The sequence below is a fragment of the Gossypium hirsutum genome, chromosome D11 (assembly GCF_007990345.1).
Source record: "Gossypium hirsutum isolate 1008001.06 chromosome D11, Gossypium_hirsutum_v2.1, whole genome shotgun sequence".
NCBI classification, from domain to species: Eukaryota; Viridiplantae; Streptophyta; class Magnoliopsida; order Malvales; family Malvaceae; genus Gossypium; species Gossypium hirsutum.
The window spans coordinates 1,331,693-1,344,594 of NC_053447.1; the positions used below are offsets into that span (position 1 = coordinate 1,331,693).

At 35.8% G+C, this 12,902-nt stretch overlaps 3 protein-coding genes across 3 annotated transcripts; 1 reads left to right on the top strand and 2 right to left on the bottom strand.

The window, feature by feature from the left end:
• The first annotated feature begins 282 nt into the window (after window positions 1-282).
• LOC107904556 (oligopeptide transporter 9) lies at window positions 283-3,442 on the top strand. Its single transcript, XM_016830966.2, has 6 exons — window positions 283-983; window positions 1,275-1,372; window positions 1,449-2,018; window positions 2,106-2,364; window positions 2,459-2,641; window positions 2,714-3,442. The coding sequence occupies exons 1-6, from the start codon at window positions 516-518 to the stop codon at window positions 3,326-3,328; spliced, it is 2,193 nt and encodes a 730-aa protein (XP_016686455.2). The 5' UTR covers window positions 283-515; the 3' UTR covers window positions 3,329-3,442.
• Window positions 3,443-4,050: 608 nt separating this feature from the next.
• On the bottom strand, window positions 4,051-6,827 carry LOC107904557 (outer envelope pore protein 37, chloroplastic). Its single transcript, XM_016830967.2, has 6 exons — window positions 6,268-6,827; window positions 5,483-5,572; window positions 4,948-5,118; window positions 4,629-4,723; window positions 4,376-4,496; window positions 4,051-4,301 (listed from the first exon to the last, which is right to left on the bottom strand). Exons 1-6 carry the CDS (start codon window positions 6,649-6,651, stop codon window positions 4,167-4,169), a joined length of 996 nt encoding a protein of 331 aa, XP_016686456.2. The 5' UTR covers window positions 6,652-6,827; the 3' UTR covers window positions 4,051-4,166.
• Window positions 6,828-7,581: 754 nt separating this feature from the next.
• LOC107904555 (molybdate-anion transporter) lies at window positions 7,582-10,625 on the bottom strand. The gene is made up of 8 exons (XM_016830965.2): window positions 10,235-10,625; window positions 9,484-9,628; window positions 9,236-9,404; window positions 8,862-9,132; window positions 8,488-8,753; window positions 8,199-8,414; window positions 8,020-8,122; window positions 7,582-7,913 (listed from the first exon to the last, which is right to left on the bottom strand). Exons 1-8 carry the CDS (start codon window positions 10,383-10,385, stop codon window positions 7,852-7,854), a joined length of 1,383 nt encoding a protein of 460 aa, XP_016686454.1. The 5' UTR covers window positions 10,386-10,625; the 3' UTR covers window positions 7,582-7,851.
• Window positions 10,626-12,902: the final 2,277 nt, after the last annotated feature.

A 12,902-nucleotide genomic window follows, 5' to 3' on the forward strand; every position in this document is an offset into this window, starting at 1 on the left:
TTTGAAGAATACAGGGATTTATACCACATTTTAACCCTTTTTAAATATTTCAGAAAGTTACACCAACAAATATATTAACAATCCAAATCTGAAATTTGAATTTTAAACTGTAGGAGGATTAAATTTTAAATGTAGAAAAAATACAGGGACTGTGAAAAAATTTTAACCATCGTACACCTAGTACATACCTTCCCCGCTGACACTCTCTTTCAACTTGCTAAAACCAAGGAACGTGGCCTACTTGACTTACTATATATTAGCTCTTCCATTAGCTTCAATGGAGAATGCTCAATGCCTTTATGAAATAAAACCCAAACCAAAAATGTTTATTAATCATACCCTACCCAACTGTATCACTGTTCCCATTTTTCTTTAACAATCTCCCCTTTCTTTTATTGCTTTCACATTACGTCTGTGTGTACATGTTTTTGCCCCTAAGAATCTTTTGAATATTCTTAAACGTTGCCATCAGTTTTTTCTGGTGAAAAAGTGAAGAAAAGGGGGAAATATCTGAAATGGAAGCCATGGAGTTACAGCACAAGGTCGAAGAAGAAGAAGAATGCCCTGTTAAACAAGTTGAAATAACAGTGCCCAAAACTGATGATCCCACTTTGCCTGCAGTGACATTTAGGATGTGGGTTTTGGGTCTTAGTTCATGTATTGTTCTTTCATTTGTTAACCAGTTCTTTTGGTATAGAAAGATGCCGTTGACTATTTCCTCCATTTCAGCCATGATTGCCGTCGTGCCACTCGGCCATCTCATGGCCAAAACGTTGCCGCATCGTGTGTTCTTCGAGAATACTAGATTGGAGTTTTCAATGAACCCTGGTCCATTCAATATGAAGGAGCATGTTTTGATTACTATTTTTGCAAATTCTGGTGCTGGATCTGTTTATGCTACTCATATTTTGAGTGCTGTTAAGCTTTATTATAAGAGGAAGCTCACATTTCTACCCGCTTTACTTGTTATGATCACAACCCAGGTTTTTTTTTCTTGGCTTTTTTTCCCATTAATTTCAGCTTAGAAACCTTGTAATGATTGGTTTTGTATGCGTTCTTTTATATGCGTGTGGCAAGTAATTCCAAGTGTCATGCTCATATCCTGTACCTATGTCGGAATATGCATCTTATATGATTCATATTGTACATGTTCATATGCTTGTGTAGTGGTAATTCGAAGGGTCGTGTTCATATCCCCGTACCTATGTCTGAATATGTGTACTTACATGGTATCTTATACGATAAAGTGTTGCTCTTGTTGTGTTTCATTACAGGTTTTGGGGTTTGGTTGGGCTGGGATTTTCAGGAAATATCTGGTTGAACCAGGGGAAATGTGGTGGCCATCTAATTTGGTCATGGTTTCCTTGTTCAGGTATTTGTTTTCGTGTAATATTGTATCTGTCGGCCGATGTTTGCTTATGTATTTCGTGTATCCATCATAACCGCAGGGCTTTGCACGAAAAAGAAGAAAGGCCGAAAGGCGGGACTACTCTGAACCAATTCTTTCTGCTAGTCTTGATTTGCAGCTTTGCATACTATGTCCTCCCTGGTTATCTTTTCACTACATTGACATCTTTCTCCTGGGTTTGTTGGTTGGCTCCCAAGTCAGTTTTAGTCCAACAACTCGGCTCGGGCTTGAATGGCCTTGGAATCGGTTCTTTCGGCATAGATTGGGCTACAATTTCCTCATACCTAGGGAGTCCTCTCGCTAGTCCCTGGTTTGCTACTGCCAATATTGCTGTCGGTTTCTTCCTTGTGATGTACGTCATGACGCCACTCACATACTGGTTTGATGTCTACAAAGCCAAAACCTTCCCTATTTATTCTAGTGAACTTTTCAAGTCGAACGGAGAATCGTATGACATATTGAGCATCGTTAATCCATCCTTTCACCTAGACAAGGAGGTTTACAGACAAAATGGTCGAGTGCATCTCAGTACTTTCTTTGCTATGACTTACGGTCTCGGTTTTGCTACCCTAACTGCAACACTTTTCCATGTCCTGCTATTTGATGGAAGGTAAGCTCTTGGCTTTAAAAAGTAACATATAGCAAAATAATATATATACCTTATCTCTTCTCATTTTTCCCCTGTTTCAATATGCAGAGAGCTATGGCAACAAACCAAAAGCGCTTTCGGAGGTAATAAGAAGATCGATATTCACACAAGGCTTATGAAGAAGTACAAATCCGTCCCAACGTGGTGGTTTGCCATGATCCTTGTGTTGAATCTCGCCCTTATACTATTCACTTGTGAGTACTATAATGAGTCACTTCAATTGCCTTGGTGGGGTGTATTATTAGCTTGTGCCATTGCTTTATTCTTCACCCTTCCTATTGGTATCATTGCCGCTACCACAAATCAGGTAAGAGGAAAGCTATTTTTCTCTCTGCATCGATATGTTACTTTGATTGTATCTGAAATTGACTCTTCGGTTTGTTTTTTCTTGGCATCCGTAGGCTCCAGGTTTGAACATTATTACCGAATATGTGATCGGATATATGTATCCGGAGCACCCTGTTGCTAATATGTGCTTCAAGGTGTATGGATATATAAGCATGGTTCAAGCTCTAACCTTCGTTTCAGACTTCAAACTTGGCCATTACATGAAGATTCCACCTCGATCGATGTTCACAGCACAGGTCAGTTCTCCATCTACAATCCTGAAAATCACCGACATATCGTTGAATATCTAACAAATTTGGTATTTGCAGATGGTTGGAACACTTGTTGCAGTCTTTGTATACACCATAACAGCATGGTGGCTAATGGAAGAGATTCCCAATCTTTGTGATACTTCCTTGTTACCACATGACAGTCCATGGACTTGTCCAATGGACCGCGTGTTTTTTGACGCATCCGTTATATGGGGACTTGTCGGACCTCGTAGAATATTTGGAACAGAAGGTGAGTACGGGAATGTCAATTGGTTCTTTCTCGGTGGAGCTCTAGCTCCTTTCCTAGTATGGCTGGCACACAAAGCATTCCCAGATAAAGAATGGATTCGCCTCATCCACATGCCGGTTCTCTTAGGCGCAACATCTATGATGCCTCCGGCTAGTGCAGTAAACTTCACGAGTTGGCTTCTAGTTGGCTTCCTTTCCGGATTTGTTGTTTTCAAATACAGACCAGAATGGTGGAAACGTTACAATTACGTCCTCTCAGGCGGTCTTGATGCTGGAACCGCTTTTATGACAGTCTTATTGTTTCTTACACTGCAGTCAAAGGAAATCGGCGTCAGCTGGTGGGGAAATAATGGAGAAGGGTGTCCTCTTGCTGTTTGTCCAACTGCTAAAGGTGTTATTGCTGATGGTTGCCCTGTTACTTAATATTTGTGTTACTATTGAATCCCTACAACTGTTTATCAATTTCTTAGTTTTCCACATTCATTACCCTATGTTTAAATACTTGTTTATAATATAAACTTTGCTCTTTATGTTAAATTCGAGTTTCTTTTTTCGAACATTCAAGCTTTACAATCAGAGACCGAAATGGAACTTAAGCGCTCTAAGCTATACGTATCGTGGAAAACAACCACCAGAAACAACACCTGACCCCATTGAATCTGGTGTAGACAAAATGAGTCACTATAAACTCGAGAGAGCGAGCTCGCATTTGCTCGAGAAAAACAAGCAGTCTCAGACTTGAACACACGAGTCTTTAACGCTTTGAGAAAGCTCAACCATCCCTCAAGTGAAGAGAGGTGGGAAAGCCGACGGCAAAAAAAGTGCCACCCAAAGATTATTTTGCCAAAAGGGAGACGAAAAAAAAGGCCAAAACGGCAGAGGAAAAGGGTGTGTTCAAGCACCCAAATTCGAGTTTCTTTTTATTCAGACTCGAGTGTGAATATCAAATAGTATGTGTATTCAACAAGGCTAGGTTCACAGATGACAACTGATGGAAACCAAGCATTGTTTGGTCCCCATTATGAAACCCGAAATGACCAAATTCAAATTAATTTGATCCATCAAATAGACAGATATGGGCCCATGTCTAAATACATAGATTCAAAAAATAATAAAGGGTTAATAGTAACATGGATAAGAAGAAATTATTCAAAGAGTAACTTGATTAACCCAGTGATGCAATATCGTCATTATATAGCAATTAGCATCATCGTTACAAAGTGTTCTAAAAACCATGTCATTTAAAAGAGTATGTATGAAACTACAATATATCCCACCTCTTTTTAACACGAAACATTAACGCCGATGATTTAATGTCATCTTGTGGTACCTGGAGCATAAACTGGACTTTCATCTTCATCGGGGCCGTCTTTGCCTTTCCGTTTTCTTCTCCGACCTGAAATTATTGTCATTAGAACCTCAACTTACAATGATGGCCTCAACCAAGTTAAAACAAATGCAAGAACTTACCCATAGAGAAGCCCAGCCGAGACGAACCTCTGAATCATAGCCAGCTTTGAATTTGAAGTCTTTGTCATATGTGTGCTTGTAAACAGCACTCCAACCGTTCGAGTCAAAATTGTACCAGTAGCTGCAGATAAATAAATTAGATATTGCAGGAATAGCTCTATGTCTCATGCAGTAGTATTGATAGCCAGTATGGACCTTTAATTCCAAAAGAGATTTCGATATTTGACATAGAGATACAAGGAGGAGTTCTAACCTCAACTTATCAGATGGACTGAAACGTCGCTTGAATGCAAATGAAACAGCATTCGATGGCAGTGAAATGCTAGGAATAAATGACAGTGATTCATCCTACAATTCAAAAACCATTACGAAAATGAAACACTCAAAAGCAGTGAAAACTCACATATCCATAGCATTACCCACAACCCAGCATTTTCCTACATAGGAGGTGATCAATCACCTATAGTTTAAATGTTGAACAACGAGAAATATGCCAGGAGTAACTCACGTACAAGCCACAATAGCTTATCAATCAATAAGTAAATGAACATAAAACTGACAAAAAGAATCACCTTATATGAGTATCTTAGTCTCAGTTCTTCATCTGTGTAATGGGCTGCACCAACCCCATTCAAAATCGGACCTTTAAGAATCCCATTTATCAACAACTTCCTTGGCACTTCTTCATCCTCTCTCTCCTCAAGTGTAACTTCACCGGTAGGGAATCTAATTGTTGCTTTCGGCTTAAGCAACATGATAGAAACAGAGGCAATTAGAGAGAAAAAAGAGCTAGGAACTGTTTTAAGTATATTAAATCGGAAAAAGAAGCATATGAGAAGGTGATAACATATAAGCATAAAAACGCAAGAGCACCATCGACAGTCCAGTCTCAAGCGAAGCAAAGAAGCGTAGGATCAGTTGACTAATGCATGCAGATAATTACAACAATATGATGCCACATGCATCCTACAATCGAGAACCCGAAATTTGCCAAATACTTCTTCAACCTCAAAAAACAGCTAAAATCGCAGCCATACTATCACCCAGAAACAGCAAAGATCAGAATTTTCCTGAAATAATAAGACACTATGGATAAATAGTACTCACCAAACCAATATATGGAACAGGAGACGACACTTCAACGGCATAACCGGGATCAGCAACATTCGCAACCATTGCCACCTCGCCTCGTTTTGCCTGAAAAAGAATATATGAAAGAGATTAAAAGAGATACACCATATGTATGGCATCAATGAAATATTCATTTAGCACTTCACTTAACATTGTGAATAAAAGTGCTTGGCTTCAATAGCAACTATAAAATTTTCCCATTCCCAAAAGCATCTCTTTAGGTTTTTATACTAATTCCATAAGCAAAAAAGAATATTCAAAAGGGTCTTCAATTTCATTAAAAAAACACCCGAGAAGGTAAAAGCATCATGGAGTCCCTTGTACTGGTAGTTAGATTGCATTTTACTCCCTCTACTAAAAAATTGGGCAAATTAGTTCTGCATGTTAGATTAAAAAGTAAAATGTTCATTTTTGTTAAAAATTTCATCCCGTTTGTACTGTTAAACTAGCGTGGCAGGCAATATGTACCTTAGATGTAATTTTTAATAAAAGGACCAGAAATAGATGGAATTTACCCATTTTTAGTAGAAGGACAAAATGTAATCGACTCCTAGGCCTCCATGGTAGTTTTACCCACCCAAGAACAAATCTGATTTTCAAAATTTCCTCTTTGTAACACAAAAAATTGAAACTCCCTTTGAAAAGAATCTACATCCTAATGACTATCACCAAACAAAACAATCTCTCAAATTAGGGTTCATATATTTTCATTAACACTAAAAACTTCAACCACTGCAACTAAGCAAAATAAGGGGGCAAACCTTAACATCATGAGCAGCTTTGAACTGCAATTTAGGACCCACATCAAAAGATGTCTTGATAAGAGCATTTTGTTCCTCAGGATCATAGTGAATAGACAAATGCTTCGAAGTTAACGCCAAAAGAGAACCCGAGATCTCACGTTTAACGTTATTAACGAAGGATAGTTTAAGCTTAGCAAGGTCATCGAACAACTTACAAGACACCTTGTGAAAGAACACACGGCTATCACTGTCGAACTCTGAAGTCACTCTAAGGGATGGTCTGTTGGATATCAAGGACAGAAACTGATTGGGTTTTGTGGGCGGCGGCGGCGGTGATGGTGGTACCGGCGTTGTTATGGGTGATATTAGGTAATCAGGGGTTTGTGAGGATGGTTCCAGCATTGCTTTTTTTTTTAAGAAAATTTAATTCAAAAAAAAATATTGAAAGGCTTGAAATTTTAGGCTTATCAGCTAACAGAGAGCAAAGGGTTGATCTTCAAGCTAAGGCTTTGCTTTGTTTGAAAGAGAAAGATACAGATTTTTTTTTTTTTTGGATGTTTATAGTTGGGGCCATTTTTGTTTCTTTTTTAAAAAATTTAGCTAATTTATTAAAATGATTTTTTGTGTAAATTGTATTTAAATTCACTAAATTATTAGTAAATTTAATTTTTAGGCACCTAACTTCAAAAAGCTATAAAGTAGTCATTGAACTATTTGTAGATAAAAAGTTCAACTAATGAGCTGCGAGCGGCAATTCGACAATTGGTACGGTGAATCAATATCCATCGACGAGTAAAAGAATATATTTTAAATTAGATATAAGCCAATCTGACAATTAGTGTGAAAATCATAGAAATCAACTATTTACATTTCAATTCACATTTCAATTTATAAATTTGTGATATTCAAAGTTATTTAATGAAAAAAGTCAAGGCGAGGTTCAGATTAGCGCTTTGAAGTTTTTTTTAAAAATGGTTTGCATTGAAAATATATTATTTACAATTTATATTTAAAATTGAAAACTCAGAAAATTTTGATCTATTATAAAAAATAATAATTTAAATATAAAACAAAAGTACATAGCTACCCAAAGCTCAAGACACTTTTTCTTTATTTAAAAAAAGTTCTAAACAGATGTTTACAATATCTTGATTATTTAAATCATATCCATTTATTTAATAAAATTATTTAAAAGATTTTAAGAAACAAATAAAATCTTTTATAAATTTAAATTTAATATTAAAATTTTCATAATATATATATCTGAGCAATTCCATTCACTAAAGAGAAATATATTATATAGAGGAAACACTAAAACAAATTATAGCCCAGTTTTTGGAAAAGAATAATAATAATTCTCATAAAAAAAAGGAAAAAGAAAAAGTGGGATATTTCATAATAGTGTCCCTACTTTAACAGAGGGAGAAAAAAGAAAGGGTTAACTATTGGTGCTGATTAACAGACAGCACCATAAACAAATCATAAATACTCAAAGTAACCTATTTTAACCCACATTTACTTTCACTACTGTAAGAATCAAACATAAAATATAACCCCAATGAATTATGCTGTTGCTTTCAATTCAATCCTTGGTTGCCTTTTTCAATCATTTAATGCTTCAGCTTCAGGGTCCCTTTCCTTCATTGCTGTCCAATTTTCCATCTCTGATAAAGAAAGAAAAAAAACCAGAAAAGATGTTGTTAGAAAACCGGAGATGGATCGAGCGACCAGAAAAATGATAGATGTTTGATTTGGTAGAATGTATGTTACTTGGTTTGTCTGAAATTGCCATCAGCCGTCTTTGCAAGATGGATGCAACAAGGAGGAAAATCGAGCACATACCAAACATAACGGTGATGGGGAATGCGTCGACCTTCAGAGGCAAAAACAGGATTAATAACGGAGTTAATAATGTGTCTTATGGTATGTGATTCGAGTATTTAACATACATTGTATAGCACAATGCAGACGAAGATGTTGAGAGGAATGCGGAAAAAGTTCATGATGGTGCTCCGAGCCTCCTCCGGGATGTATTGGGATCTCATTTTCATAATTGATGGCCAGAATATCCCTACGCAAGCCTCAAAAGTACAGAAACCAAGAAGTTGAAGACAACCTGCGAATGAGATGCTTTCGCCTTTCACTTTCGAAGGTGCTACCAAGAACTGTTGTAAATTCATCTAGTTAGGAGCCCGGTCAAAGAACGAGTAAGAGAGAGTATGAGATGTTGGAACGTACATTGGTTATAATCGGAAGCGTGAGAGAGGCTGAGGAAATCACAAAAACGATTTGCATGTAGCTTTCTACCCTAGGTGATGATCGAGCCATCAAACGAGATGCAAGGGAGCTTCCCAACATCGAAGCCAACATGAAAGTGGCGAATATGAAACCGTGAGGGATCTCTTCGTCGTTGGGGCTCAAAGCAGGTGTCCAAAGGAACACGAATGTGTACATTGAACCTTCAAACAGAGACTGTATGGCACCCAGCAAAGCAATTTTTTCATCTGCAACGCACGGAAGAAAACAAATAAGGATGACCGTTAAAAAGTCACGAGGCATCAGAGATGGTAATCGATCAATGATCGAGTTTTAAAGTAAATATTGAACTCTACCCGAAGCTATTGCTACAGCAGCGCCCCTGAACTGGGTCAGCAAGTCCTTATTTTCTGAAGGATCTCCGAAATTTTCAGTCCATGATGATAAAATAATGGCCATCCCAATGGCAAGAAAGATCGCAGCAGCATCAAAAGGAGCCACAGGTCCAAGGGATAATGAATCGACAAGCACGTTTCCAAACAACCCAGCCAAAATGGCAACAAGACCATTACCAAGAAATATTGCCTTCGAAAATGTTAAAGATAACCATTGTTGCTCGAAGCCCCTCTGCAAAGATTCAAAGCAAAAACAGACTCGTCAAGAATAACATAAACCGTAAATCTAGCTTGATATGCATCGAAGAGTAAAGAGCAAGAAAGTGACGACTCACTTTATTATGTTCTGCAACAAGCCATGACTCGAATGCCGAAAAGAGAAGAGAAGTGGCGATACCTCCCAAAACCCGACCTACCATCAAAATTTTGTATTGAGGAGAATGTTTCGTTATGCAACTAAGTATGTAAGTTATGCAGTAAGTAACACACGCCCTCCTTCGGCCCCTGAATGGAACAAATGTAAGAATTGTCAGCTTAAGACAAATATATGTCTTCTACAGAATGCAAACTAAAAAAAACTTACTGTTTGTCTGCTAAAGATCCGACAATTGTCCCGAACAACATAGAGGACCCAAAACCGGCAATAAAAAGTTGTCCAATTTCACCTTTTCCGAACCCATATGTACTGTAAAGATAGTAAACATACGGACCCTGCAGCCAGTCTCCAGCTATTTACACATAAACAACCATTTATCAAAACAGAATCAGAAGAAGTAACGCGTTTAAGATCGCAAATTACATGGATCGAACAACAATGTCATTGAGGACTAGTACTTAGAGCTAGATTAACCGCTAATTATGAATACGATTCATCGAATTTGTGACTCGGGGTTAGATTATATAAGGTGCCGTGTGGGTACTAAACTCAAACCAAAATTGGACAAACCATCATCAACCAAATAGAACCACGAAACCAAGCAATAGCGACTTATCTCCAACACAACAAAAGAACCAGTGGCAGACCGTAATGGAGACAGAGGGGGCCTTGCCCCCCAATTTTGAAACTTTTCATTTTTCCCTTGAAATTTTTAATTTGGTCCCCCTAGTTTTTTGAAAATCTTAATTAAGTTCTATATTTTTTTTCAAAATTCTCATTTAAACAAAAACATTATCATATCACACTCCCCCCCCCCAAAAAAAACCCAGAATCAGACTACGAAACCCAGATCGACAGCATTAGACCAGATCCAAGTTAATATAAAAAAAGATCTAAAACGATAGAAACGGAAAATCAGATCTGGGTATAATAAAGTTAAGGGAGTTAACTTAGTTACCCATCATGAGAGAATAAACGACAAGATAATTGTTCTTGAAGGAATTGAAAGCAGAGGATGTGTTGATTCGATCTTTGCTGTTCTTGCTTAGCTCTAATGCTGCCACCACCGCTCCCAATGCCCCGAACACCACGAAGTAGAACAGCTCCATTGCTGCTGCTGCTGTTTACAATACTCACGAATCACCGGTCACCAAAATTCTTCCCTTTTCTGTTTACTTCTCGGGAGAGACGATGGGAGACTTAATGTAAAGCTGCGAAGTGTGAAGCCATATATAAGTCCTTTCTGCACAGTGTGGGTTCATATTTTAGTGCATTAAATTGGGTTTTAATCCCCTGCCAGACCCTTTGCTTTTTAGTATTTGGTGCATTTTCATTTAGGATAATATAATTCTTGATCCCTGACCATTAGGTTTATTTTAATATTTATATTTTTTTTGTCATAAAGGTGATAACTAGATTTATTTTGATTCCTCAACTTGGTTTTTGGTAATATTTGATGATATAATTAGTGTTATTGGAACAGGACTAAATTGAACAGATCGAGAACTGATCAATATAACGGTCAGAACAAAGGAATTGAACTAAAAAACTCAAAAACTGCTTAAAATTGATAAAAATTGAAAACCGAAACAAAAATAGATCGTTGAATAGGTTGAACCGGTTTAATTACATTCTATTTTTTTAGAATTTGATAAAATTTTAATTAATTAATTAATTATTATTGTTTCAGCAATCAAACCGATCGAACCAAGAATCAGTGATCTGGCCTATTCAACCACCGATTCGATTATTAAAACATTGAATGAGGCATAATAAGATTGTATCACATATCACTTGGAAATTTATATAAAATTTTAAATTTTCAAGTAGTGTCACATCATCAAATTTTTTATATTTTTTAAGTTCAGAACCAAAATAGACTTAATTGACTAATTGTCAAGTTCAAGGGTTAAAATGGACAAAAAAAATACAAGTATCAAAAGTTCAGGGCTAAAAATTATATTATCACTTTCAGTTAAATAGTTGTACCTTTGACTTAATCGAGAAGAACACTGGGGTCAGTTTCACGGGGTACGATAGGGTAATAGCGGAGGGGTGTTGGAGATATGGTGGGGACGAGTAACAGACGACGGAAACCGTGAAGGACGCGGTTTTTTCTACAATTGGATCCATTTGGTGGAAGGTTTTTTTCTGAACTGTACACGTGGCGGGACCTAGGTTGCCCGGTGTGACCAGTACTATAGCCGAGGTGTCGGTGGTTCATATGGTGAACGCATTTGGCATGAAACTGGCTCTAATTGTGTCTTTAGTCCCTATATTATACTGAAATTTTAAATTTAATCTAAATTTATATATTCATTTTAACAACATTATTATTAGGTCCCAAGTTGTTGTCATTAAAGTAAGAGATAACAGCAACATTTAGTTTCTGAATTCAACAATCATATTGATCCCTAAACTTGTTTTATGTCCGTACTAGTTTCGAAGTTTTGCATTTCTTTTAATTTAGTTCTAAAACTTGAATTCTGTTCTAGAGTGATGATATAATATTCTAAAATTGTATCACATTATCTGAAAATTATTAAAATTTATATTTTTTTTAGAAATAGATGATGATGGGGCATAGTCTCAAGGTGCCACATCATCATACCTTGACAAAATTAAAGTTTATGGACCAAATTGAAAAAAGTTGTCAAATTCTAAAATTAATGTGGACTGAAAAAAAATCAAAAATAAATATAAAAAAAGTTTTCAAATCAAGGACTAGATGTTATTTTACCCCTCCAAGCAATTAGGTTAATTTTATTTTTACTAACGTCCAATCACTATATTAAAATCATATGAAAATCCATCAATCATATTCAATAAATAATAAATTTATTTTGTTAAATTTAGGTTAATTATAATATCGTTTTTTAGTTATATGGCTACCAAATGAGTACTTTTTTATATATTTTTTAAAATATCGCACTAACAAATTTAACAAAAGAAAATAACAACTTTAAGAATTGGATCTAAATTTTGAAATCTAAAAAATAAGAGAATTAAATTTTTAAAAATAAAAATATAAAAACTAAATTCTAAATTTATAAAAAATATAAAAAAAAAAACTTATCGCATATTTACAATTATTACACTTCCATTGGGTTCCAATAATGATGGTAACATATTGGTGGGTGGGAGGTGCCCCCAATATTGTACCGAATAGCCGGTTTTGGAAAATTCTAAAAAGATAAAGAATTTATATGTTTGCCAGTCAAATATACACCATTTGATTTGCTTTCAAGTGTTCATATGTCGGGTAGGTTGGAGATTAGATTTTAAAGTTTGAGTTTGATTTGTTTAAGTTTATTCAAATAATTCGTTTTAATATTCAAAAGAAATAAAAATTTGTTTAAATTTTAATTATAAAATTATAAAGATATAAAGATAAATTTAGATAATATTTTATATCAATAGAATGACATACTGGATCGATTCTAATGAACATAAATATCTTAATAAAGTGAACAATTGAATTGTTAAAACCATTTTAATTTTACATTGGTATAAATATATAAACATTTCATATTAAATAAATTTCAAATTATATCATACTGTCTTTTTAGAGTGAAAACCGCAGCTATTTTGATGAAGTGGATGTTTTATATATATATATATAGGCA

What these genes read in the sequence shown, in the direction of transcription:
- LOC107904556 (XM_016830966.2), top strand. Translation starts at nt 516, where the DNA reads ATGGAAGCCATGGAGTTACAGCACAAGGTCGAAGAAGAAGAAGAATGC. An exon ending in GTCCTGCTATTTGATGGAAG is followed by an intron (nt 2,019 to 2,105) that starts GTAAGCTCTTGG and finishes TTCAATATGCAG; the next exon opens with AGAGCTATGGCAACAAACCA. An exon ending in TTGCCGCTACCACAAATCAG is followed by an intron (nt 2,365 to 2,458) that starts GTAAGAGGAAAG and finishes TGGCATCCGTAG; the next exon opens with GCTCCAGGTTTGAACATTAT.
- LOC107904557 (XM_016830967.2), bottom strand. Translation starts at nt 6,651, where the DNA reads ATGCTGGAACCATCCTCACAAACCCCTGATTACCTAATATCACCCATA. An exon ending in AAGCTGCTCATGATGTTAAG is followed by an intron (nt 5,573 to 6,267) that starts GTTTGCCCCCTT and finishes ATTCTTTTTCAG; the next exon opens with GCAAAACGAGGCGAGGTGGC. An exon ending in TCGGCTGGGCTTCTCTATGG is followed by an intron (nt 4,302 to 4,375) that starts GTAAGTTCTTGC and finishes CAATAATTTCAG; the next exon opens with GTCGGAGAAGAAAACGGAAA.
- LOC107904555 (XM_016830965.2), bottom strand. Translation starts at nt 10,385, where the DNA reads ATGGAGCTGTTCTACTTCGTGGTGTTCGGGGCATTGGGAGCGGTGGTG. An exon ending in CGCTTCCGATTATAACCAAT is followed by an intron (nt 8,415 to 8,487) that starts GTACGTTCCAAC and finishes AATTTACAACAG; the next exon opens with TTCTTGGTAGCACCTTCGAA. An exon ending in TCTGCATTGTGCTATACAAT is followed by an intron (nt 8,123 to 8,198) that starts GTATGTTAAATA and finishes TTGCCTCTGAAG; the next exon opens with GTCGACGCATTCCCCATCAC.